At 59.0% G+C, this 22,660-nt stretch overlaps 2 protein-coding genes across 2 annotated transcripts; both read right to left on the bottom strand.

Annotated features, from left to right (window-relative positions):
* Positions 1 to 755: 755 nt before the first annotated feature.
* B4GALT2 (beta-1,4-galactosyltransferase 2) lies at positions 756 to 9,407 on the bottom strand. Its single transcript, XM_038760546.1, is given in 8 exon segments — positions 756 to 2,463; positions 2,788 to 2,892; positions 3,274 to 3,396; positions 3,667 to 3,857; positions 4,960 to 5,082; positions 5,084 to 5,196; positions 5,807 to 6,215; positions 9,357 to 9,407. Coding segments are annotated over 7 exon segments (1,113 nt in total). The 5' UTR covers positions 6,114 to 6,215; positions 9,357 to 9,407; the 3' UTR covers positions 756 to 2,312.
* Positions 9,408 to 13,908: 4,501 nt separating this feature from the next.
* ATP6V0B (ATPase H+ transporting V0 subunit b) lies at positions 13,909 to 22,660 on the bottom strand. Its single transcript, XM_038760641.1, has 8 exons — positions 22,531 to 22,660; positions 17,059 to 17,107; positions 16,570 to 16,653; positions 16,193 to 16,270; positions 15,855 to 15,924; positions 15,631 to 15,682; positions 15,291 to 15,481; positions 13,909 to 14,272 (listed from the first exon to the last, which is right to left on the bottom strand). The coding sequence occupies exons 1-8, from the start codon at positions 22,595 to 22,597 to the stop codon at positions 14,246 to 14,248; spliced, it is 618 nt and encodes a 205-aa protein (XP_038616569.1). The 5' UTR covers positions 22,598 to 22,660; the 3' UTR covers positions 13,909 to 14,245.

Genomic DNA, 22,660 nt, shown 5'->3' with positions numbered 1-22,660 from the left:
CCCGAGGCCAGCAGAATCTAAACGAGGGACCGTTAAGTTGCCAAAACGGCTCTCCCAGCCCCATCCCCCCCACTCCTACTCCCTACTTTCCCTCCATCATCATCATTTTAGACTGTGAGCCCACTGTTGGGTAGGGACTGCCTCTATATGTTGCCAATTTGTACTTCCCGAGCGCTTAGTACAGTGCTCTGCACATAGTAAGCGCTCAATAAATACGATTGATGATGATGATGATGATCAATCGTATTTATTGAGCGCTTACTGTGTGCAGAGCACTGTACTAAGCGCTTGGGAAGTACAAATTGGCAACATATACAGTCCCTACCCAACAGTGGGCTCACGGTCTAAAAGGCCCCCTTCATCCCATCCCCGGGTCACCCAGCCCTAAGTGGGGTGCCGGGGGGACCCCTATTCCCCTTCATCCCCTCGATGGATGAGACTCCAAACCCGGACTGGGAAGATACGGGAAATGGGGCAGGGGTAGAACTGGGATCCTAGGGAGAATTCCCAGCATTCCAGGACCGAGGGTTGCAGTTCAACCCATCCCTCTCTGGGAACTGAACTTCCTGACGGCGAAGCCCTCGGCCCCCACCAACTCAGCCCTCCATTGTCCAGCAGAGGAGTGGGGGGTGGGGGAGGACCAGCTTGGGGTTGGGGGGAGGAGACTTTCCTTGACCTGCCCCACCCCACCTTCTCATCCCACCATTCCCCACCCACCCGGAAGCCCCCCTTTCCCACCCCATTGACAGGCAGGGTGGGCTCCATTCACGTTTTTTACTAAAGCATCCACACAAGTTCCTGTGCAATATACAAAGATCCCGAGCGCAGACTGAGCAGGCTTACCTGGTGCCAGGGGGCAAACTGCTGCCTTCAGGCAGAGACCCCAGCCCCTCCGAACTCCCTGCCCTTGCTGGGCAAGGTACAGAGAGCTGGGACTCAAGAAGCCCTGACCCTTTCCCTCTCCCCCCCGCCCCCATGCAAAATCCACCCTTGGTCCCCAGGAAATGAAAACAACCCCCAGCCCCAAATCATACCAGGACGGGGCCAGCCTACATCCAGGAGAGGCAGCTGCAGACCCCATCCACTCCTGCCCCACCTCCTTCCTCTGGCTACCGTATGATGAGAAAGACTCCCGCAGGAGGAGAGGGGAGGGAATCCCCCCTGGTATGATGCGCCGGTCACCCGTTCCTTTCTCAGGTTGCATGCTGATGGGGTGGGGGGGCCCTCCCACCCCAGAGGGAGCCGGGGGGTTCTCCCGGCTCTATAGGTGGGGAAACTGAGGCACAGAGAGGTGAAGTGACTTGCCCAAGGCCACACAGCGAGGCAGTGGTGGGGCTGAGAAGATTATCCAGAAACCCTGGCTCCCAGGCTCCTGCTCTAACGGGAGCGAACGCTCCCTCGGAAGGTGAGGCGGAGGAAAGCTCGGCTTTGTGGGGCAGGGCAGGATGGGGCGGATGAAGCTCCTGGGGAGTAATGGGCAGGCAGGAGGGCAGGAATGGGAAACAGAGGAGGGGAAAAGAGCCCCGTGGGCCTGGGCCTGGCTGAGGCGGGGATAAACCTCTGTGCTTTAGGGACTCCCTCGGATCAGGGAAGATGGTGCTTTAAACACCTGCAAATGCCATAAAGCCCACCAGCCCGTTAAATAATAAACAGCCATCCTCCTCCTCCTCTTCCTCCACCTTTGAGGGGAGAGGAGTCCTGGGGCCAGGACCTGTCCATAGACTCAAAACTAAAGGAGGGTCAATTCCTGGGAGGGGTGGGGTACAGAGGTTGGCTGGGTGGGAGCAGAGGGGAGCTGATCTCCCCTTGGACTGCAGGGAGGGAGAGGAGCACCAGAATGGAAGGGATCCAGCCCCACAGCTCTCGATGACTTGGAAAACTCGGATTAGCGAGGGACACCTGGAGGAAGTCGGAAGGGAGGCCTGGGGCAGAAGGGCAGGAGCTGGGGGAGGCAGGTGGGAGCAGGGCCCTGTAGCGAGCAGCTGAGAAACAGGGCCAAGACCTCAGACAGACGCTAACTGGCACAGTCTCGAGTCTGTAGAAAAGGGGAAAGGAGAAGAGTGGGGGGCTGCCCCCACCAGAGGGGCAGGCTGGGAGCGGGCTCCCACCCCCGGTGGGGCAGTTACTCCACGGCCCGACTCCCGGTCTGCTGCGGAGCGCCCCAGGCCCTGGGCCGAGGCCTGCCCCCTTGCCCTGTGCCATGCAGAAAGGCGCGGAGGGGGTGGGCGAGGGGGTCCACCGGCAGCCCCGTGGCACGAGCACCGGCCGGGAGGGGCCGGCTCAGGCAACGGTCCGTCCAAGGCGCGGAGGAGCTAGCCGCGGGCCGGCCGGGGGGGAGCCTTGCCGATGTCCACGGTGATGTTGGTATACAACGGGCACCGCGCCACCTCCAGCACCCGGTACTGCACCGAAGCGATGCCATCCCGCTTCATCGTCAGCTTTGTGTTCTGGATCTTGGTGAACCTGGGCAGTGTGGAGCGGGGCGACGAGGCAGGCTGTCAGACCCAGAGGGTCCCCCCTGGGTTCGGGGGAGCCGTGAGGGGCCGGGGGGCAGCCCAAACCTGATGCCACCTATCTAGACTGTAAGCTCACTGTGGGGAGGAAATGTGTCTACCAACTCTTGTTATACTGTACTCTCCCAAGTGCTTACAACTCTGCACACGGTAAACGCGCAATACAAATGATCAACTGATCACCAGCGGTTCCTTCCTGAGATTTTTGCAGGGTCTGGAAGGGGACAAGACTGGGGTGGCCAGTGGGAGTCGGGGGGTTGGGAGGAGGGTTCACCTTTGGGGGTTGGGCTCATTGTGCTTGTCCCGCTCATGCTTGATCATTCGGTAGCGGCCAATCCGGCTATCCGGACGGGAGACTTTCATTCCCGACAGGGAGATCCTGAGGGCGAGATAAGGCAGGGGCAGAACCAGGGACAGAACCACAGACAAAAAACAGACAGACAGAAAGACAGAGCCAGAGAGATGACAATGCCGGGGTGAGGCCGGGGCAGGGACTGGCCCGGCCCTGGACTCTGGCATTCCGGAGAGCCCTGCCTGCACAGTGGGTGGTCCGGCCTCGATGCCACCCCTCCTCGCTTCTCCGCAGAGATGGAACCGGACCCGCTAATCCCCACGCTGGCCCTGGCCCACCTGGAGGTCTGTCCTGGGCACCCTTCCTTAGCAATACCGGAACTAGCCCCCTCCCCAGGGCCTTAGGCGGTGAACCCCCCAGCCCACCCCGGGCCCCGTGGCCCCTCAGCACCCCCCGGCCCCGCCTCACCGATTGAAGATGTCATCGTCCTCGCCCCCCCAGCCCCAGTACTCATTAGGGAAGCCATTGATCTTCAGAAACTGGGACTTGCTCAGGCCTGAGACTCCTCCAAAGTAGCCGGAGTAGGGGAGCCTGGAAGGACCAAACCCCGGCCAGGGTCAGCTGGTCGAGCACGAACTGCAGACTCGCACCCAGGCCTCCCCTTCCCCCCCGCCCGCCTCCCTTCGCCCCACCGCCCCCGTCAACTTCCATACCCTCACCGTACCCATGCCACAGTCTGTCCTCTGCTCGGGTTGCTGGGAGCAGAGGGGCCAGAGGCTGGCCCTGGGCCCCGAGAGTGAGGGGTCGGGAGGGGAGGAAGAGGAGCGAGGGGGATCCTGGGGGTCCCCGGACGTCACACACCGGAAACCAAACTTGTCCATGGCGATGGCGAAATGGCGGGGCTGCTCGGAGCAGCGGTACAGGTTGCGGTCGTCCATGGGCACCAGGTCCACATCACTGAAGATGAAGCAGTTGTATTCGCCGTCTTCTTTCAGCGCCTCCAGGAAGCCCACATTCAGCAGCTTGGCCCGGTTAAAGGTATCTTCTCCATGCTGCGGGAGACACAGGGTCAGGCGGGGGTTTCCCCACAACCTTCCCTTCCTCCCACCTGGGGAAAACCAGGGTCCTCCCTCCTCCCCGGGCCTCTGAGCCACCCCCGCAACCGCTCACCCTGTCTATTGGGCCGCAAACCCTGCTGGCCACAACCTTCTCACTGGGCCTTGATCTCGTCTTATCATGTAACGACCTTGGGCTCAAGCCCTCCTCCTTCACACCGGGCAGGCCACTATTCTCTCCATCTTCAAGGCCCTTTTATAATCCCATCTCCAGGATGCCTTCCCCGATTAAGCTCTCCCCTTCCCTCCTTATCTCATCCCCACCGTGAACTGCCACTTTGGCGTTTCCTCATTCCCTAAACACCTGAGTGCTCATTCCTCTCTCCACATTTCCCTCACTATCACTCATGTTTATATCATTAAATCCTGTTGCTCTTTCCTGCTTGTATAGTGTTATAGTTTCTGTCTCCCCACTAGCACTCAATCACTTTACCCCCTCTTATCAAACCTCATTACTCTCCTACTAAAACCCAGCCTGCACATTTTGCTTCTCTAATCCTACTCACAGAACCTCCATCTCGTTTAACCTCACCGCTGACCTCTCGCCCACGACTTGCTTCTAACCTGGAACGCCCTCCCTCTTCATACCCGACAGTTACTCCCCCCAACTTCAGGCCTTACTGAAGGCACATCTCCTCCCAGAAGCCTTCCCTAAGTCTTCTTTTCCTTTTCTCTCACTTTTTCTCTTCTTTTTCTCCCATTCCCTTTTGTGTCACCTTGACTCGCTCCCTTTCTTCATCCCCCCGCCAGCCCCACAGGACTTACGTACATACCCGTAATTCACTTATTCACCCTCTGGTCTGTAAGCTCATTGTGGGCAGGACTATAGTGTGCTCTCCCATACGCTTAATACGGTGCTCTGCACATAGTAAGCGCTCAACGAATATGATTGAGTGAAGTCTAAACTCCCCTAGGGCAGGGATCGTGTCTCCTGATTCCCGCACTCTCCCAGGTGGCTCAGTACAATGCTCTGCCCCCACGGAGTGCTCGCTAAATACCTTGTTTGATCGGCCCGGTCCCGCCACCCGCCTCTGCACACCTGATTGATGACATAGATGCCGTAGCGAAGCCGTTGCCGACGCAAGATGGGGTGTAGGTAGTGAAGCCAGTAGCGCAGGTGATGCTCGCGGTGGCGGAACGGGATGATGATGGCCACCGTCTGGTGGGGGGGCGCAGTCCGGGGGGGCGTACCGGCCCCCCGCCGTGACCCCTGGGTTCTCACGCTGCACCCGCTCCATTGGCATGGGAGAACTAAACTCGATCAGCAGCCGGCCCACTGCAGGGATAGAGTGAGGCGATGCTGGGCAGAGGCACGAGGGGACTGACCCGATCGGTCCAGGCCCAGATTCTCCGGGAGGGTCACAGTCCCAGGCCGGTCCTTTCTCCTTGCCCACCCCAACTACTACCCGCTCTCCCTGCTCTCTCCAGTAATGAGTTCCACGGGGAGATTTCCCCCCAGCCGATCTCCACGGGGTAGGGCCAGAGGCCTGGGTCACCCTTTGGGGACGAAGGACTGCGCAGGGAGTCTCCACTGAAGCGGGGGATATTCTGGGTCTCCCCATCCTCCATCCCCCTCGGCACTTCGGTCCGCTTAGCCGGGTTACTGAGGCGGGCAATGCCCTCAAGAAACATCTTACTGAAAGTCTCATCGGCCGAGTTGGGGGTTGGCCAAAGGCCTTGGGTGGGGGGGGGGGGAGGCGACACACTGCAGCCTGGCCCAGTGGAAGGGGTGAGTGGTCCCAAGGCACCCTTTTCCCACCTCCTCGCTGGCTTCCCAGTCCCCACCTCCCTTTGCATATCAGGCCAGAGGAACAGGGAGGACCGGGGAGGAGGCGCCCAAGGCCGAGGGCCCCTGCCTTCGCTCAGGGGGCGGTGCTGGGTCTCACCCAGTCCAGGCGGCATCTCGGGGCAAGGCGGCAGGGGCAGGGAGGTGACGGAACGGTTGGCGTCGGGCCGGCTGCTGGGCGACTCGGGGGTCCCGGGGCTGGGGGCGGTGCCGTTGGGTCGGGAGCAGTTGGCACCGGGGTGGGGGCGGGCGGTCGAGCCGCGGGTGCCGAACCGGCTGAAGAAATCCAGGTGTTGGGCGTAGACGTCGAAGTAGAGGATGACGGCGATGAGGAAGTGCAGCAGGCAGAGCAGCAGTACGGCTTTGCAGATCCGCTCCAGGGTCCCGCCCAGCAGCAGCCTGCTCATCTTCCGGCTGCCCGCCTCAGCGTGCCGTCGGGGGGCCCCGGGCCAGCCAGGGCAGCGGCGGTGGCGGTCCCACAGACACACCTGCCCGCTTAGGGCCTCCACCTTGGAGCGAAAGAGGACGAGTGGACCTGAGTCCGACCCCACGGCTCCCGGGACAGGCTCTCGGCGAGGCCGGGGAGGGCCTGGGAAGCGCAGAGTAAAAGAAGAAACCCAAAATGCCCTTTTCAGGGATTCGAGGAGGGCAGGTTGATAATAATGATAATAACAATGGTACTTGTTAAACACTGACTATGATAATGATAATTTTCGCATGTAAGCGCTATGTGCCAAGCACTGTTCTAAGCACTGGGGAAGATACAAGGTAATCAGGTTGTCCCTCATGGGGCTCACAGTCTTAATCCCCATTTTACACACGGGGATTCTCCATTCTCTGAGGTCCAGAGAAGTGAAGTGACTTGCCCAAAGTCACACAACTGATAAGTGGCAGAGCCGGGATTAGAACCCATGACCTCTGACTCCCAAGACTGGGCTCTTTTCACTGAGCCACACTGCTTCTCTATGTGACAGGCACTGTACTAAGCGCTGGGTTAGGCAGCAGGGGGCTGGGGCCCAGGCAGTAGACAGAAGTCAGAGTCCTGGGTGCTGCTGGTAGGAGAGGGTTTCCAGGCTCGGAGCTGACTTTTTTTGGCGGGGGGGCAGGTATTTCTTTAATGTCTACCATGTGCCGGGCATTAGAGTAAGCACTAGGGTAGATTCAAGGTAATCGGGTTGGACACTGCCAACGTCCCACCCAGGGCTCACTGTCTTAACCCCCACTTTATAGATGAGGCACGGAGAAGTTAAGTGACTTGTCGGTCACCGGGCAAGGGTGTCACACTTCTCAGGAGCGGGGTGTCATGCTCTCTTCCTCGGTACTTGCCAGCCCGGTCAGTTCTCTCCTGCAGGAGCTGCCCGCAGTGGCCCTGGACCCGGTCCTGCCCCCCCGCCCTCTCCCCGGACGAGAAACCTCTCGGGCCCCTCTGCCAACTTCAGACGGGCCGGAGCTCAGGCGAGCACCTCCCTGATGGGCGGGGAGGAGTTGCCAGCCACTGCTCATCAGCCGAAAGGAAAGAATTTGAAAAAGATGGAGAGGTCAGGGTTGGGTGGGGAGGATGTACCGGGGAGCCCTTAGCTCTGGGGAAGGGGAACCGAATCCTGCCTAGGGAGGGTCTCCACTTCACTTCTCCACCCTAGTCTGGGAGCAGGGGAAGGGAGAAGGGAAGGCGGGCTTGTGCTCAGCTGCCCTCCTGTTCCCTTAGAGCTGGCAGCCCCACCTTCCGTGCCTCTCAGCAGATTGAACACTGTTGCCAGGGCTCACTGGCAACTGCACTGCACTTAGCCATGCAGCTGACAAGACTGGGGCGAAATGCCGCCCGCTAGCCCGAGATGGGGGTCTTGGAAGTCAGTTCTGGCCTGGAAGAAGCTATACATATACCCCTCGCGCAACACGTCAGGCCACCCTCACACCCTGTCTTCCGCCGGGGCAGGGAAGAACAAAGCTATCGGTAAAATGACCAGAAACTGGCCTGGACTCCAGACTACAGTGTCACTCCTCAGGAACCCCCACCCGGCTCCCTGATGCTCAAAGGGGGGTGGGAGTCGGGTCCCCAGAAATTCTGAATCAGAAGATGGTAGGAGAGGCAAGGTGCCGGGCCCTGCTCTCTCGGCAAAGCAGAAAGAAGAGCCAGGCGCCTGGGACACATGGCAGCTCTGGAATAACAACAATGGTAGAACCGGGCTCATCATATACAAGAGCCTGATCCCTGGGGGAGGGAAGAGGGGAGGGAAGGAGGGCAGGGAAAGTGAAGGGAGAAGCCATGGTGAGAGGACAACTGGAATCCCATTCCGGCCGCAGGGTTGAGTGGAAGGAAGGGAGGTGGGATTGGGGAGTTGGGGGCCTTAGAGAGGGAGGGGAAAAGACGGAGAGAAACAAAGCCAAAGGGGTGGGGTGGTATGAGGATAAGAGCTGGGAAAGCAGGTTGGTGGTGGGGAGGGGGCGGGCATGAGGAAGACGAGGAGGGTGAGAAAATGGGCAGGGGGTGGAGGCGGGTGGAGAGTGGGTCCTGGTGTGAGGGAGATGACAGAGGTGGGCATGACGGATGAGGTGTAACCGGGGTTGAAAAGAGGAAATGAGGTGAGAGGGAGATGAAGGGGAGGACGGACAAGATGGGGGAACGGATGGGAGGAAAGTTGGGATGGGGAGAAGGGAAGGGGTGGGTGGGGCGGAAGGGATGCAGACCGGAGGGGAAGTAGGCCGCGGGGAGAAGGGGGGAGAGAGGAGGAGAGAAGAGGGGCTTTGAAGGGGGCTGAGGGAAAGGGGGAAACGGATGTGGAGCAAGGAAGAAGGGGACGGTTGGGATGCTGGAGGGGCTAGCAGCATTTGTAGGGGGCTGGGGAGAGGGAGGGGGCTCTGCAGGCAACCGAGGGGACGGTGTGGGGAGGCGGCTGCTGGCGGGCAGGGACCGGGGAGGGAAAGGGAGGGGGCTGCTGGGGGGCAGGGCTGGGGGGGGAGGGAAAGGGAGGGGGCTGCGGGGGGGGCAGGGGACGGGGAGAGGAGGACAGGGGGCAGTTGGGGGGCGGGAGAGGGGAAGAGGAGGACAGGGGGCAGTTGGGGACTGCTGGAGGGCAGGGCTGGGGGGGAGGGAAAGGGAGGGGGCTGCTAGGGGGGCGGGGGAGGGGGAGAGGAGGGGGTTGATGGGGGTAGGGGGGACGAGGGGATGCTGGGGGGCAGGGTGGGTGGGAGGGAAAAGGAGGGGGCTGTTGGGGGGCAGGGTGGGTGGGAGGGAAAAGGAGGGGGCTGTGAGAAGGACAGGGGCTGTTGGGGGAGCAGGAGGGGGGAGAGGAGGGGCTTGGTGGGGGAGGGGAGGGGGATGCTGGGGGGCAGGGGGAGAAGGCTACTGGGGGGCAGGGGGAGAGGGCTACTGGGGGGGCTGTTGGGGGAGGGGGGAAGGGGAGGGGGCTGCTGGGGGGCAGGGGAAGGGCGTTGTTGGGGGAAGCAGGAGAGGGGGAGAGGACGGGGTTGATGGGGAAGGGGGGAGGGAGGGCGATGCTGGGGGGCAGGGGAGAGGAGGGGAGGGGAGGGGAGGGGGCTGCTGGGGGGCAGAGAAGGGGGAGAGAAGGCCAGGGGGCTGTTGGGGGCGGGGGGGCGGGGAGGGTTTGGTCTGTGGCGGGGGATGGGCAGGGCCGCCGCCCCCCGGTCCTCACCGGCCTGTCGGTCCCCGGCGGCGGGGGGGTCGGTGTCCGGCGGCGGGGGCTCCTCCGGCGGCGGGGGCCGCGGGCGGCTCCGGGGCGGGGCGGGACGGGGACCCCATGGCCAACGGCAGCGCCGCCGCCCCGGGCCGCCCCGGGCCCGGCCGGGACCAGCCGGGCCGAGCCGAGCCGGGCCGAGCCGAGCCGGGCCGGGCCGGGCCGGGCCGGGCGGTCAGCAGCCCCCGGGCCGCCCGACGCGGGCCATCGGACACAGACAGACAGATGGGGGGGGGGGCGGGGGCGCCGCTGCCCCCTCCTCCTCTTCCTCTTCCTCTTCTTCTTCTTCCTCCTCCTCCTCCCCCCCGCTCCCGCGCCTCGGGGGGGCAACGGCTGCGCGCACGCGCGTGCACGGCGCCGCCTCCCCACCCCCCGGAGCGCGCCGCGCGCCCCCGACCGACCGACCGCCCGCGCGCGCCCCCCTCCGGCCGTCCGGCAGTCCGTCCGGCCTCTCGCCCCTCCTTAGGCTACGGTGCCTGCCGCGCCCGCCCCGGACCGCGACGCGCATGCGCGCCCGCGCACGCCCCCTTCCGGCCGTCCGGCCGTCCGGCAGTCCGTCCGTTCTCTCGCCCCTCCTTAGGCCACGGTGCCGGCCGCGCTCGCCCCGGATCGCGACGCGCATGCGCGCCCGCGCGCGCCCCCCTCCGGCCGTCCTCTCGACCTTCTTTAGGCCACAGTAAGCGCTTAACAAGTACTGTTGTCATTTTTATTAATTATAATAATTATCATTCATTCACTAGAGAAGCAGCGTGGCTCCGTGGAGCCACAGCACCTGTGTGTGTGTGTATATATATATATATATACATATATATATATATATATACATACATATATGTGTATATATATATATATACATATATACATATACATACATATATATTACTCTATTTATTGATTGATTTTATTTGTACATGTTTATTCTATTTATTTTATTTTGCTAATATGTTTTGTTTTGTTGTCTGTCTCCCCCTTCTCGACTGTGAGCCCGCTGTCGGGTAGGGACCGTCTCTAGATGTTGCCGACTTGGACTTCCCCAGCGCTTAGTCCAGTGCTCTGCACACAGTAAGCGCTCAATAAATCATCATCATCATCAATCGTATTTAGTGAGCGCTTACTGCGTGCAGAGCACTGTACTAAGCGCTTGGGAAGTACAAGTTGGTGACATATAGAGACGGTCCCTACCCAGCAGTGGGCTCACAGTCTAAAAGATTCAATGAAATAAAATCAATATTCAATAAAATAAATACGATTCAATGAATGAATGAACGAATATATATATATATATATATATATGCTTGTACGTATTTATTACTCTATTTATTTATTTTATTTGTACGTATTTATTCTATTTATTTTATTTCATTACTATGTTTTGTTTTGTTGTCTGTCTCTCCCTACTAGACCGTGAGCCTGCTGTTGGGTAGGGACCGTCTCTAGATGTTGCCGACTTGGACTTCCCAAGCGCTTAGTCCAGTGCTCTGCACACAGTAAGCGCTCAATAAATACGATTGAATGAATGAATGAACGTGCATATTTATTCTATTTTGTTACTGTGTTTTGTTGTCTGTGTCCCCCTTCTAGACTGTGAGCCCACTGTTGGGTAGGGACCGTCCCTAGATGTTGCCGACTTTGACTTCCCAAGCGCTTAGTCCAGTGCTCTGCATCCAGTATGCGTTCAATAAATATGATTGAATGAATGAATGTACATTTTTATTCTATTTTATTTGGTTACTATGTTTTGTTTTGTTGTCTGTCTCCCCCTTCTAGACATGTAGAGACGGTCCCTACCCAACAGCGGGCTCACAGTCTGGAAGGGGGAGACAGAGAACAACTTGTACTTCCCAAGCGCTTAGTACAGTGCTCTGCACACAGTAAGTGCTCAATAAATACGATTGATGATGATGGAAGGGGGAGACAGACAACAAAACAAAACATATTAACAAAATAAAATAAATAGAATGAATATGTACAAGTAAAATAAAATAGAGTAATATGTACAAACATGTATACATATATACAGGTCATCATCATCATCATCATCAATCGTATTTATTGAGCGCTTACTATGTGCAGAGCACTGTACTAAGCGCTTGGGAAGTACAAATTGGCAACATATAGAGACAGTCCCTACCCAACAGTGGGCTCACAGTCTAAAAGGGGGAGACAGAGAACAAAACCAAACATACTAACAAAATAAAATAAATAGAATAGATATGTACAAATAAAATAAATAGAGTAAAAAATATGTACAAACATATATACATATATACAGGTGCTGTGGGGAAGGGAAGGAGGTAAGATGGGGGGGATGGGGAGGGGGACGAGGGGGAGAGGAAGGAAGGGGCTCAGTCTGGGAAGGCCTCCTGGAGGAGGTGAGCTCTCAGCAGGGCCTTGAAGGGAGGAAGAGAGCTAGCTTGGCGGATGGGCAGAGGGAGGGCATTCCAGGCCCGGGGGATGATGTGGGCCGGGGGTCAATGGTGATGATCATCACCATCATTATTATCATTGTCTACCAACAATATTGCACTGTACTCTCCCAAGTGCCTAGTGCAGTGCTCTTTGTACAGTAAGCACTCAATAAATAGAAATTGCTGCCTCTGCCCCTCATGCCACTAGCACCAAGAGAAAAAGGAGGGACACAGCACAGTCCTTGTTGGAAGAACAGTGGGGTTCTCATACCTTAGCAAGTGCTCCTTTGCTCTCACGGGATACATGATCCACACACAGCAAGAGTAGGGGTGGCTGCCTGTCTGGTCAATGACGAATGGGCGAAAGTCAGTGCCCGGGCTTTCACCAACACTGGGCAATCTGAGAGGGGCAAAGGGTGGGATAGGATCCCTGGGGAGCAGAACAGAAAGGCAAGGAGCTTGCCATGAGGGGTGGAGGGTGGGCCAGTGGCTAAATTCGAGGGCTTGCTTTGGTGTGCGTTTTGGGGCCCAGTCTGAGCCGGCTTTAGTGATTGGTAGATGTAAAATGGGGTTGGAATTCCTGTTTTCCCTCCACCTTGGACCGTGAGGCCCCTGTGAGACAGGGACCGTGTCAGACCTAATCACCTGGTATTTTCCCCAGCACTTAGTGGTGTCTGGCCCATAGCAAATGCTTAACAACCACCTCAATCATTAGATTTTTGTGTGGTATGGGGGCTTTGAGCGCATCATGCTAAGTACTGTAGAAGGACGGGGACAATGTCCAGTCTCCACTTCTGTATCCCCTCTCAGTGCTTAATGGAGTGCTCTGCCCATACTAAGCGCTTAACAAATACTATTACTACTACCGAGGGCAGCCGGGCAATGGGAGTAGAGGAAGACTATAGGGGAAAACTTCTAGACTGTAAGCTCATTGTGGGCTGGGAATGTGTCCGTTTATTAATAATAATAATAATGTTGGCATTTGTTAAGCGCTTACTATGTGCAAAGCACTGTTCTAAGCGCTTATTATATTGTAGGGACCGTCTCTGTATGTTGCCAACCTGTACTTCCCAAGCACTTAGTACAGTGCTCTGCACACAGTAAGCGCTCAATAAATGATTGAATGAATATTGTACTCTCCCAAGTGCTTAATACAGTGTTCTGCACACAGTAAGCACTCGATAAATACAGTTGTCTGGCTGACAGGAAGAGGGATGATCAGGCCCATGACCAGTCAGACATTCCCTCACCAAGATCTCGGTCACGTCTCCTCTGGCTCCAACCCACCCAGTAATAATAATAATAATAATAATGGCATTTGTTAAGTGCCTACTATGTGCAAAGCACTGTTTTAAGCACTGGGGAGGATTCAAGGTGATTAAGTCGTCCCACGGGGGGCTCACAGTCTTAATCCCCATTTTACAGATGAGGGAACTGAGGCCCAGAGAAGTGAAGCGACTTGCCCAAAGTCACACAGCTGACAAGTGGCGGAGCTGGGATTTGAATCCATGACCTCTGATTCCCAAGCCCGGGCTCTTTCCACTGAGCCATGCTGCTTCTCAGCGTGGAAAGCAGTAGCAAGAGATCAGTGGCCCGCAGACTTTAGGCTGCAGAAACAAACCCATTTGGTGCAGCAGGGAATGAAAGAGAAGGAAAGGGGGCTCGCCAAGTGCTCCCTGGGGTGGAGAGGATAGGAAGAAAGCGGTGGCATGTAGGCATAGAGTTACCCTTGGCTTCTGGCCAGGCCCCAGTCCTAATCACCGTGGAAAGAGCAAGAGCCTGGGGGTCAGAGGACCTGGGTTCTAATCCCAGCTCTGCCGTTTGTCTGCTGTGTGATCCTGGGCATGTCACTTCCCTGGGCCTCAGTTCCCTCATCTGTAAAATGGGGATGAAGACTGTGAGCCCCACGTGGGACCTGGGCTGTGTCCAAACTGATGATCTTGTATCTACCCCAGCGCTTACAGTACAGTGCCTGGCACATAGGAAGCGCTTAAAAAAAAAAGCAACAGCAGGAGAAAGGCGGAGAAGGAGGGGAGCCTGAGGAATAGGCCAGGGTTCCCCTGGGCAGACCCGTGGAAAGAGGAGGAGGAGGGCGATGGCGGTTCAGGTAGCCCGGGACAAACACCAAGTTTATTTCACAGACACTGAGATCAGGGCTGGGGCACTGGCTTCCATACACGCAGGCAGAGACCCCACCCCCACCCCAACTCCTCCCTTCCCCACCCCTCCCTGGGGACCACGGCCATAGGTGGTGCCTCTGTAGGGGGTGGGTAGCAACTGGTAGGGGGGGGGGACACGGGTTGTATACACCAGGAAGTCGGGTTCCCATGCGGAGGGCTGGGGTCAGCCGGGCCCAGCCCTCCCCAGGAAATCATAAATAAATATGTACAGGGCACCCGGGCTTTTGGGGCAGGTACGCTCCTGCTGGTCGCTCCACACCTAGTCGCCCATTTTTACTGAAGAGGTCTGCAAAGGAAGCACATTGGAGAAAGAACGGTCAGGGTGCCAGGCAAAAAGTGGGACGAGGAAGAGGAGGAGGAGGAGGGATAGCCTTCCTCATCTGGACCACTGCCCTACACCCCACTCCACGTCCAGAAGAATCAACATTTTCTTGGGATCGTGACCCCTTAGGTCCCCCAGCCCGGGCCAGAGGGATGGTGGGTGGAGGAGTCCCCCACTCTCCTTCTGCCCAGGACAGGCTCAGGGCCCTGCAGTGTCTGGAGGGGGAGGTGGGTTCTAGGACCCCATGGATGTATGGCCGGAAAGACCCCTCCAATCCCCACCCCAGCCCCCCCAACTCGCCTCTGTCCATAGGCAGCCTGGGCTCCACCCTGGCCCAGTGAGAAGTCCCTCTTTCTTTTTTGATGGCATTTATGAAGCTCTTACTATTCATTATTTCATTCATTCATTCGTATTTATTGAATGTATTTATTTATTTCTTTATTTCCTATTTTACTAGTGTTTATTTACTATGTGCAAAGCGCTGTTCTAAGCGCTGGCTGGTGATACAAGGCGATCAGATTGTCCTATGGGGGGCTCACAGTCTTCATCCCCGCTTTCCAGATGAGGTCACCTCCTCCAGGAGGCCTTCCCAGACTGAGCTCCCTCCTTCCTCCCCCTCTCCATCTCCCCCATCTTGCCTCCTTCCCTTCCCCACAGCACCTGTATATATGTATATATGTTTGTACGGATTTATTACTCTATTTATTTTACTTGTACATTTCTATTCTATTTTATTTTGTTAGTATGTTTGGTTTTGTTCTCTGTCTCCCCCTTTTAGACTGTGAGCCCACTGTTGGGTAGGGACTGTCTCTATATGTTGCCAACTTGGACTTCCCAAGCACTTAGTACAGTGCTCTGCACATAGTAAGTGCTCAATAAATATGATTGATTGATTGATTGGTTGATTGGCCACCCCGGGGCACTTCCCCGACCACCCCCAAAGCTGGGTAGGCAGGCTGGCGGGAGGGAAGGTGCCCATTACCTGCAGGATGGCAACGATGACACCGAAGAGGCCGATGGCACTGCCAAAGATCTCCACGATGAGAATCTTGACGAACAGGCTGGCATTCTGGGCGTCGGCCAGGGCGGCCCCGCTGCCCACGATGCCCACACAGACCCCGCAGAAGAGGTTTGACAGCCCCACGGTGAGGCCAGCACCAAACATGGAGTAACCTGGGGGAGCAGGGGACCGGGTGTCAGGGCGTTGGAGGAGGGCAGGAGCTCCCCAAGGCCCCGGCCTCTTCCCCTTCCCCCAACCCAGGGCCAACCAGCCCGCTTTCCTGGCCCTCCAGCCTGCCCTCCTGGCCCACCGTTCCCTTTACCGGCGTGGTAGTTGCGTTCTCCGATGGTCTCTGGGGTGGTTGCTTTGAAGGGCTGCAACACAGCACAGCAGGATGAGTAGAGAGACCTCTAGCCCCTGCCACCCACGGCTGCCCCAGAGACTCTCTCTGCCCTCTCTGGATTTTTAAAAGCCGCATTACAAGAAGCCCGTGGCTCAGGGATGGACTCGGTCTCCCCCCGCCCACCTCCTTGGCCCCCTACAGACCTCTGCCATGTTGCTGATGACGATAGCCATGATGATCCCGTAGATGGCCACAGCCTCGCAGAAAATGATGCTGTGGGGAAGACGTCGGGTCAGGGAGGGCCCTGGGCACAATTAGGTGACGGGACAGCAGCTAGAGAGGAGGATGGGACTTGGGGGATCCCACTGCCACAAGCTCAGGAAAGAGCGGTAGCAGGGCGAGGAAGGCTCTGTGGAAATTCAGCTGGGTTTAGAGGAGGGAGAAAAGCTGGACGGGACTCGGCATCTTCCCCACCCAGATCTCAATCCCCCAGGGGAGCTGCAGAGGGGCCTGCCTGCCTCGCCTCAGGCCCAACGCTCACCTGACCAGATTCTTGGTCTTGATCCGGGGGGCCTTGACCCCACCCCCTATGATGGAGGAGCCGGTGATGTAGATGCCCCTGAAACAGAAGCGGGTGAGCAGGGCTCTCATGCCACCCTGCTTCCTAGTGACTCAGACCCCCATGCGGCCAGGTCACCAGGGGGCCTGACTCAGGCGGTCGGAAGTAGAAAGTCTGAGAGGACGGGAAGCCCCCTCCCCGCACCACAACATTAAGCCCGCTACAGGTCACGCGAACCCTTCAACAGGCCGCCGTGTCCTCTCCCCTCCCTTTCTCCCTGAAGGAAGCGGGGAGAGGCCGGGCAGAAGTGCCAAGGTTCGGCATTCCCACGGCGATAGTCCGCCCAATTCCGCACTTACCAAGCAGCCCCAACCACAGAGAGGGAGATGGCCAGACCGATGCCCAGATTAGACCACATGAAGGGTGAAGTCTCTGTCAGGAACCTGGGGGCAGGAAAAAGGGGGCCGTGATGGCGCCTCAGGGGTGGCAAGGTAACCAAGTTGCAACCGGGACTGTGTGTGTGCGGGGGGAAGAGGGGCATCCTGCTCAAAGCCTCCAACTCTGAGATGGAGTCTGGACACTTCTATGACTGGTTGGTGATCCTGGGCCTCCCCAAAGTCACTGATGCTTCACCCTCCTCCTCCCCTGTCAATGCTCTGAGACCCGGGGCAATAGCTACAACTGTCCTTCACTCTCCTCTCTCCTTCCATCCCAGACTCTGGGAGGCGGCTGCCTGGTATAGGAGCGGCTTGACGGGCAGGGGGTAAGCGGGGGGTCAGGGACGGTGGAGATGGGAGGTGAATTTCTAGGGGTGTCATGCAGCTCTCTCGCTCTGCCTGCTCTCTTACCATGCCACATCGAAGCGGAAACCCAGGTCAAATATCGTGTAGCAGATCCCTGGAAGGCAAGAGCGGGGGTGTGTGTGTGGTGGGAGAAGAGATCAAGGAATTAGACGGAGAGGCTCCCCATCCCTTCCCCCTACGCCACACCCAGATCCTAACCATGAGGGCCCGTGGGATGAACACCTCCTGGCCACATTCCCATGGTCAAGCGGCATGGGTGTGGCCAGGGCTGCTGTGTGTCCAACCCCGCCGGACTCCTTGTCAGCCAGACAGACCTGCCCTCCGGGAGCCGCCCCCCAGCCTCTGTGGGCAGCTCTCCCCTCAGGCAGAAACTCAAAGCGGGGGGCTTTCCCAGCTTTCTTTAACCTGACACTGGGCCACCTCACCAGGGGTGTGTATATGGCGGGGAGGGCAGAGAGCTAACAGGAATATGGGAATTGGTGGGGGTTGGAAGGAGAAAAGAAGGAGAGACCAGAGAGGATGACAGCCAAATCTCCCCACGCTGCCTCTTTTTTGGTCTTGCCAAAGGGCCTTAAGTCACCCAAGGAAGCACCACCCTCCCATCCATCCGGGAAAGGGTTGGGCCCTCCCCCACCGCCATATTCCAGGACCCTGCGGCCACAAGAACCGGGACTCCTGCTCGGAGTTTGGGGACCCAGTCCACCTCCGAGCCAACAGACAGACCGGTGTGACCCTAGGGAAACCCCTTCCTGCCGACCAGGAGTCCCCTTCCCCCAGCCCTATCATGACCTCCTGGTTGCCCTTGGGAACAATCGGGTTTGGGCTCTTGAATCCACAGTAATAGTAATAGGAGTATTATTTATTGAGCACCCACTTGATTCATTCATTCATTCGTATTTATTGAGCGCTTACTGTGTGCAAAGCACTGTACTAAGCGCTTGGGAAGTACAAGTTTGTAACATAGAGAGACGGTCCCTACAAAACAGCAGACAGGGGCACACCCTCAATCGTATTTATTGAGAGCAGGACAGTGTACTAAGCGCTAGGAGAGCGCATCACAACAATATAACAGACATTCTCAGCCTACAGCGCCCTTACAGTCTCCCCCGTCTAGACCATAAGCTCATTATGCGCAGGGAATGCGTCTGTTTATTGCTCTATTGTACTCTCCTAAGCGCTTGGTACAGTGCTCTGCCCACAGTAAGCGCTCAATAAATATGAATGAGGCAAGCAGGGTTCCGGGAGAGGAGAATGCACAGTAGCATTAGGCACTTGGGAATAAAGGGGGAAGAAAAAGTGTCCCATTCCCAGCCCATAGGGAGCTTCCACTCTAATGGGCTCTGCCCCAGCCCTCTGTCAAACCCTTGTCTAGGGGCACGTGTTCAACAGAGCCTTTAAGAAGGGAAGCAGCATGGCACAGTAGCTAGAGCACAGGCCTGAAAGTCAGAAGGTCATGAGTTCTAATCCCGGCTCCGCCACTTGTCTGCTGTGTGACCTTGGGCAAGTCACTTAATTTCTCTGTGCCTCAGTTCCCTCATCAGTAAAAAGGGGATTGAGACTGGGAGCCCCACGTGGGACAGGGACTGGGTGTCCCACCTGATTTGCTCAGAGAAGCAGCGTGGCTCAGTGGAAAAGAGCCCGGGCTTTGGAGTCAGAGGTCATGGGTTCAAACCCCGGCTCCGCCAATTGTCAGCTGTGTGACTTTGGGCAAGTCACTTCACTTCTCTGGGCCTCAGTTACCTCATCTGTAAAATGGGGATTAAGACTGTGAACCCCATGTGGGACAACCTGATCACGTTGTAACCTCCCCAGCGATTTGCACATATTAAGCGCTTAATAAATGCCATTATTATTATTATTTGCTCGTATCCACCCCAGTGCTGAGTACAGTGCCTGGCACATAGTAAGCGTTTAACGCCATAATTATTATTAATGATTATTGTTATTTAGCCTGTCCATATCTACCCCGGTGGTCAGAGCGACGACCCAGGACGTGTCCCAGCGAAGGAACGGGAAGCAGAGGTGACCTTGATGTTGGAAAGGCCCACTGACGTGGCTCGCTACCACCCTTCCCCAGCCCTCAGCCCCGTCCTGATGGGGCCAAAATGCTATTTACTGTTTGGGAGTCGCGGAAGGGACTCGGCTCAGCTGGGACCCGCTGGTTAGAGCTACTTGGGCTGGGAGAGAGCACACCACCCCGGGTTGAGGGACTCTGTTTACCCAACACACTGAGAGATGAGGGGAAGGGGGGCTCTCCGCTTCCAACCCCACCCATCACAGCGCAGGCACGGGGTGAGGCAGAAACGAAGGGGTGGGGGAAGGGTGGTGCATGGAGGAAGAAGCACAGTGAGCCTGAAGGGGGGACAGTCTAGGCGCTTAGAGCCGGCCAGGGCCCACAGCTGCAAAAAACGGGAACCAGGGCCGTTCCAGGGTTACAACACGCACCCCACTTCCTCCTGCAGCCAGTCACTGCTCACACAGGAAAAGGGGGTTGCTTGGTCTTTCGGGGGTCCCTCTCCACCCAAGTGGGGTGTCGAGGTGCAGGGGGGCAGGGGACATGACGCTTAGCGGAGTAGCCGGAACCAAGCCGGGGAATGGGATGGCGGAGGAAGAGGGGGTTAGAAGCCAGAACAGGCTCTAGCAGGTGACTCACCCTGGGCCTAACCTCTGCCTGTTTTGTTTTATTGTCTGTCTCCCCCTTTTAGACTGTGAGCCCGTTGTTGGGTAGGGACCGTCTCTCTACATTGCCAACTTGTACTTCCCAAGCGCTTAGTACAGTGCTCTGCACACAGTAAGCGCTCAATAAATACGATTGAATGAATGAATGCTTCCTCTCAGAAACAACCGGGGAAGGGCCCTGACTGTGGGAGTCAGGGGATCTGGGTGCCAATCATGCTACCTCCTGACATCAATCCCCTTGTCACCAGGTACACAGAAGGGGTGAGGGGCTCTAAGGCCTCGCGGGGCAGTCACCCCCGCAAAAAAAAATTCCCCCATCCGACGTTAGTCATTTGAAATCCCGAGGGGCGACTCTGCTCCTGTGCCCAGAGACTTGGGGGTGCAGGGCCTCCCTCCTCCTCCGCCCACCGGGAGCTAAAGCAGCGGAGAGGACGAGGGTCCGGAGTCCGGAGCATCTTTGTTTCGGAGGGTGCTCGGGCCCCGGAGCTGGAAGGCTGAGCGCTGACCCGAACTGACCCCGCGTTAGGCCCATCTCGGGCCTCCTCGTCGTTCGATGCGGGTTGGTGGGGCAACTCTCGGCCACCCTCTGTCCGCGGGGGCTGGCAGCGTGGCCCAGGCCTGACACCCGTCCCTTCCATCCATCCAAGCAGGCAGGCAGGTGCCCCTTCACGGCCGGGGCCCCTGGTCAGAGGTCCGGGGTGCCCGCCGGACCCAAAGTGCCAGGCCTGGGTTGGGGGGCGGTGACAGCTCCCGGGACCTCTGGCACCCCTACCCCTGCCCCTGCTCTCCCAGTCCACTCGGTCAGACCCCCACGGCCCACCCCCTCCCCAACCTCGATTCGGCCGGGACAGTCAGATCCGCAACCCCCCCCCCACCTCCCCCAGGCCGGTTAATCAGACCCGCACCCCCTTCCCCAGGCCGGATAATCAGACCCGCACCCCCTTCCCCAGGCCGGTTAATCAGACCCGCACCCCCTTCCCCAGGCCGGTTAATCAGACCCGCACCCTCTCCTCCAGGCCGGTTAATCAGACCCGCACCCCCTCCTCCAGGCTGGATAATCAGACCCATACCCCCTTCCCCAGGCCGGTTAATCAGACCGGCACCCCCTCCTCCAGGCCGGATAACCAGACCGGCACCCCCTCTTCCAGGCCGGATAATCAGAGCCGCACCCCCTCCCCAGGCCGAGTAATCATAGCCGCACCCCCGGACCGATCAACCAGACCAGCAGCCCTCCCCCGTCCCGGTTATCCGGATCTGCCGCCTCCCACCCCCCAGGCCCGGTGAGCCGGAGCTGCAGCCCCCTCCCCCGTCCCGGTTATCCGGATCTGCCCCCCCCCCCCCATCCACGGGCCCGGTTAACCGAATCCGCACCCCCTCTCCCGGCCCGGTTAACCAGATCTACCCCCCCCCGGTCGCCCCGCCCGGGGCCCATTTAACCGAATCCGCAGCCCCCCCCCCCCCCCCCCCCCCGGCCATCCGGATCTGCGCCCCCTTCCCCTCCCCCGGCCCGGTTATCCGAACTCACCCCCCTACCCCGTCCCGGTTACCTGGATCCGCGCCCCCTCCCCCCCGTCCCGGTTATCCGGATCTACGACCCTTCCTCCCCCGGCCCGGTCATCCGGATCCGCACCCCCACTCCCAATCCCGATTATCCGAATCTACGCCCTCCTCCCCCGTCCCGGTTATCCGGATCTGCGCCCCCTCCCCCGCCCCGGTTATCCGGATCCACGTCCCCCCCGCGCCCGGTTATCCGGATCCGCGCCCCCTCCCCCGCCCCGGTTATCCGGATCCACGTTCCTCCCCCGGCCCGGTCATCCGGATCCGCACCCCCACTCCCAATCCCGATTATCCGAATCTACGCCCTCCTCCACCGTCCCGGTTATCCGGATCTACGCCCCCTCCCCCGCCCCGGTTATCCGGATCCACGTCCCCCCCCCCGCCCGGTTATCCGGATCCACGCCCCCTCCCCCGTCCCGGTTATCCGGATCTACGCCCCCTCCCCTGCCCCGGTTATCCGGATCCACGTCCCCCCCCCGCCCGGTTATCCGGATCTACGTCCCCCCCCCCGCGCCCGGTTATCCGAACTCACCCCCCTACCCCGTCCCGGTTACCTGGATCCGCGCCCCCTTCCCCCCGTCCCGGTTATCCGGATCTACGACCCTTCCTCCCCCGGCCCGGTTATCCGGATCCGCCCCCCCCCAATCCCGATTATCCGAATCTACGCCCTCCTCCACCGTCCCGGTTATCCGGATCTACGCCCCCTCCTCCCCCCGGCCCGGTTATCCGGATCCGCACCCCCACTCCCAATCCCGATTATCCGAATCTACGACCCCTCCTCCCCCGTCCCGGTTATCCGGATCTACGCCCCCTCCCCCGCCCCGGTTATCCGGATCCACGTCCCCCCCCGCCCGGTTATCCGGATCCGCGCCCCCTCCCCCGCCCCGGTTATCCGGATCTACGCCCCCTCCCCTGCCCCGGTTATCCGGATCCACGTTCCCCCCCCGCCCGGTTATCCGGATCTACGACCCCTCCCCCCCCCGGCCCGGTTATCCGGATCCGCGCCCCCTCCCCCGTCCCGGTTACCCGGATCCACGCCCCCTCCCCCCGCCCCGGTTATCCGGATCCACGCCCCCCCCGCCCGGTTATCCGGATCCACGTTCCCCCCCCCCCGCCCGGTTATCCGGATCGGCGCCCCCTCCCCCGTCCCCCCCTTCCCCCCCCCCCTCCCCGGGGCCGGTTAATCGGACTCTCCCCCCCCGTCCCGCCCCGTCCCCCCGGTTACCGGGGGGGGTGGTGTGTGTTATATCCCGGTCCCCCCCCTCCCCCCCCCCAGCTCACCGACGATGAGCAGGCAGGCCCAGAAGGCCCCGGAGACCCCGGAGTAGAGCAGCACCAGCCCGGACATGGCGGGACCGGAGGGGCAACCGGGCCGGGCCGGACTCTCTCCCTCTCTCCCTCTCCGTCCCTC

Source organism: Tachyglossus aculeatus, chromosome 18 (assembly GCF_015852505.1).
Source record: "Tachyglossus aculeatus isolate mTacAcu1 chromosome 18, mTacAcu1.pri, whole genome shotgun sequence".
Lineage (NCBI taxonomy): Eukaryota > Metazoa > Chordata > Mammalia > Monotremata > Tachyglossidae > Tachyglossus > Tachyglossus aculeatus.
Note: the sequence above shows the minus strand (reverse complement) of the source record. Positions and strands in the feature narration are given on the sequence as shown.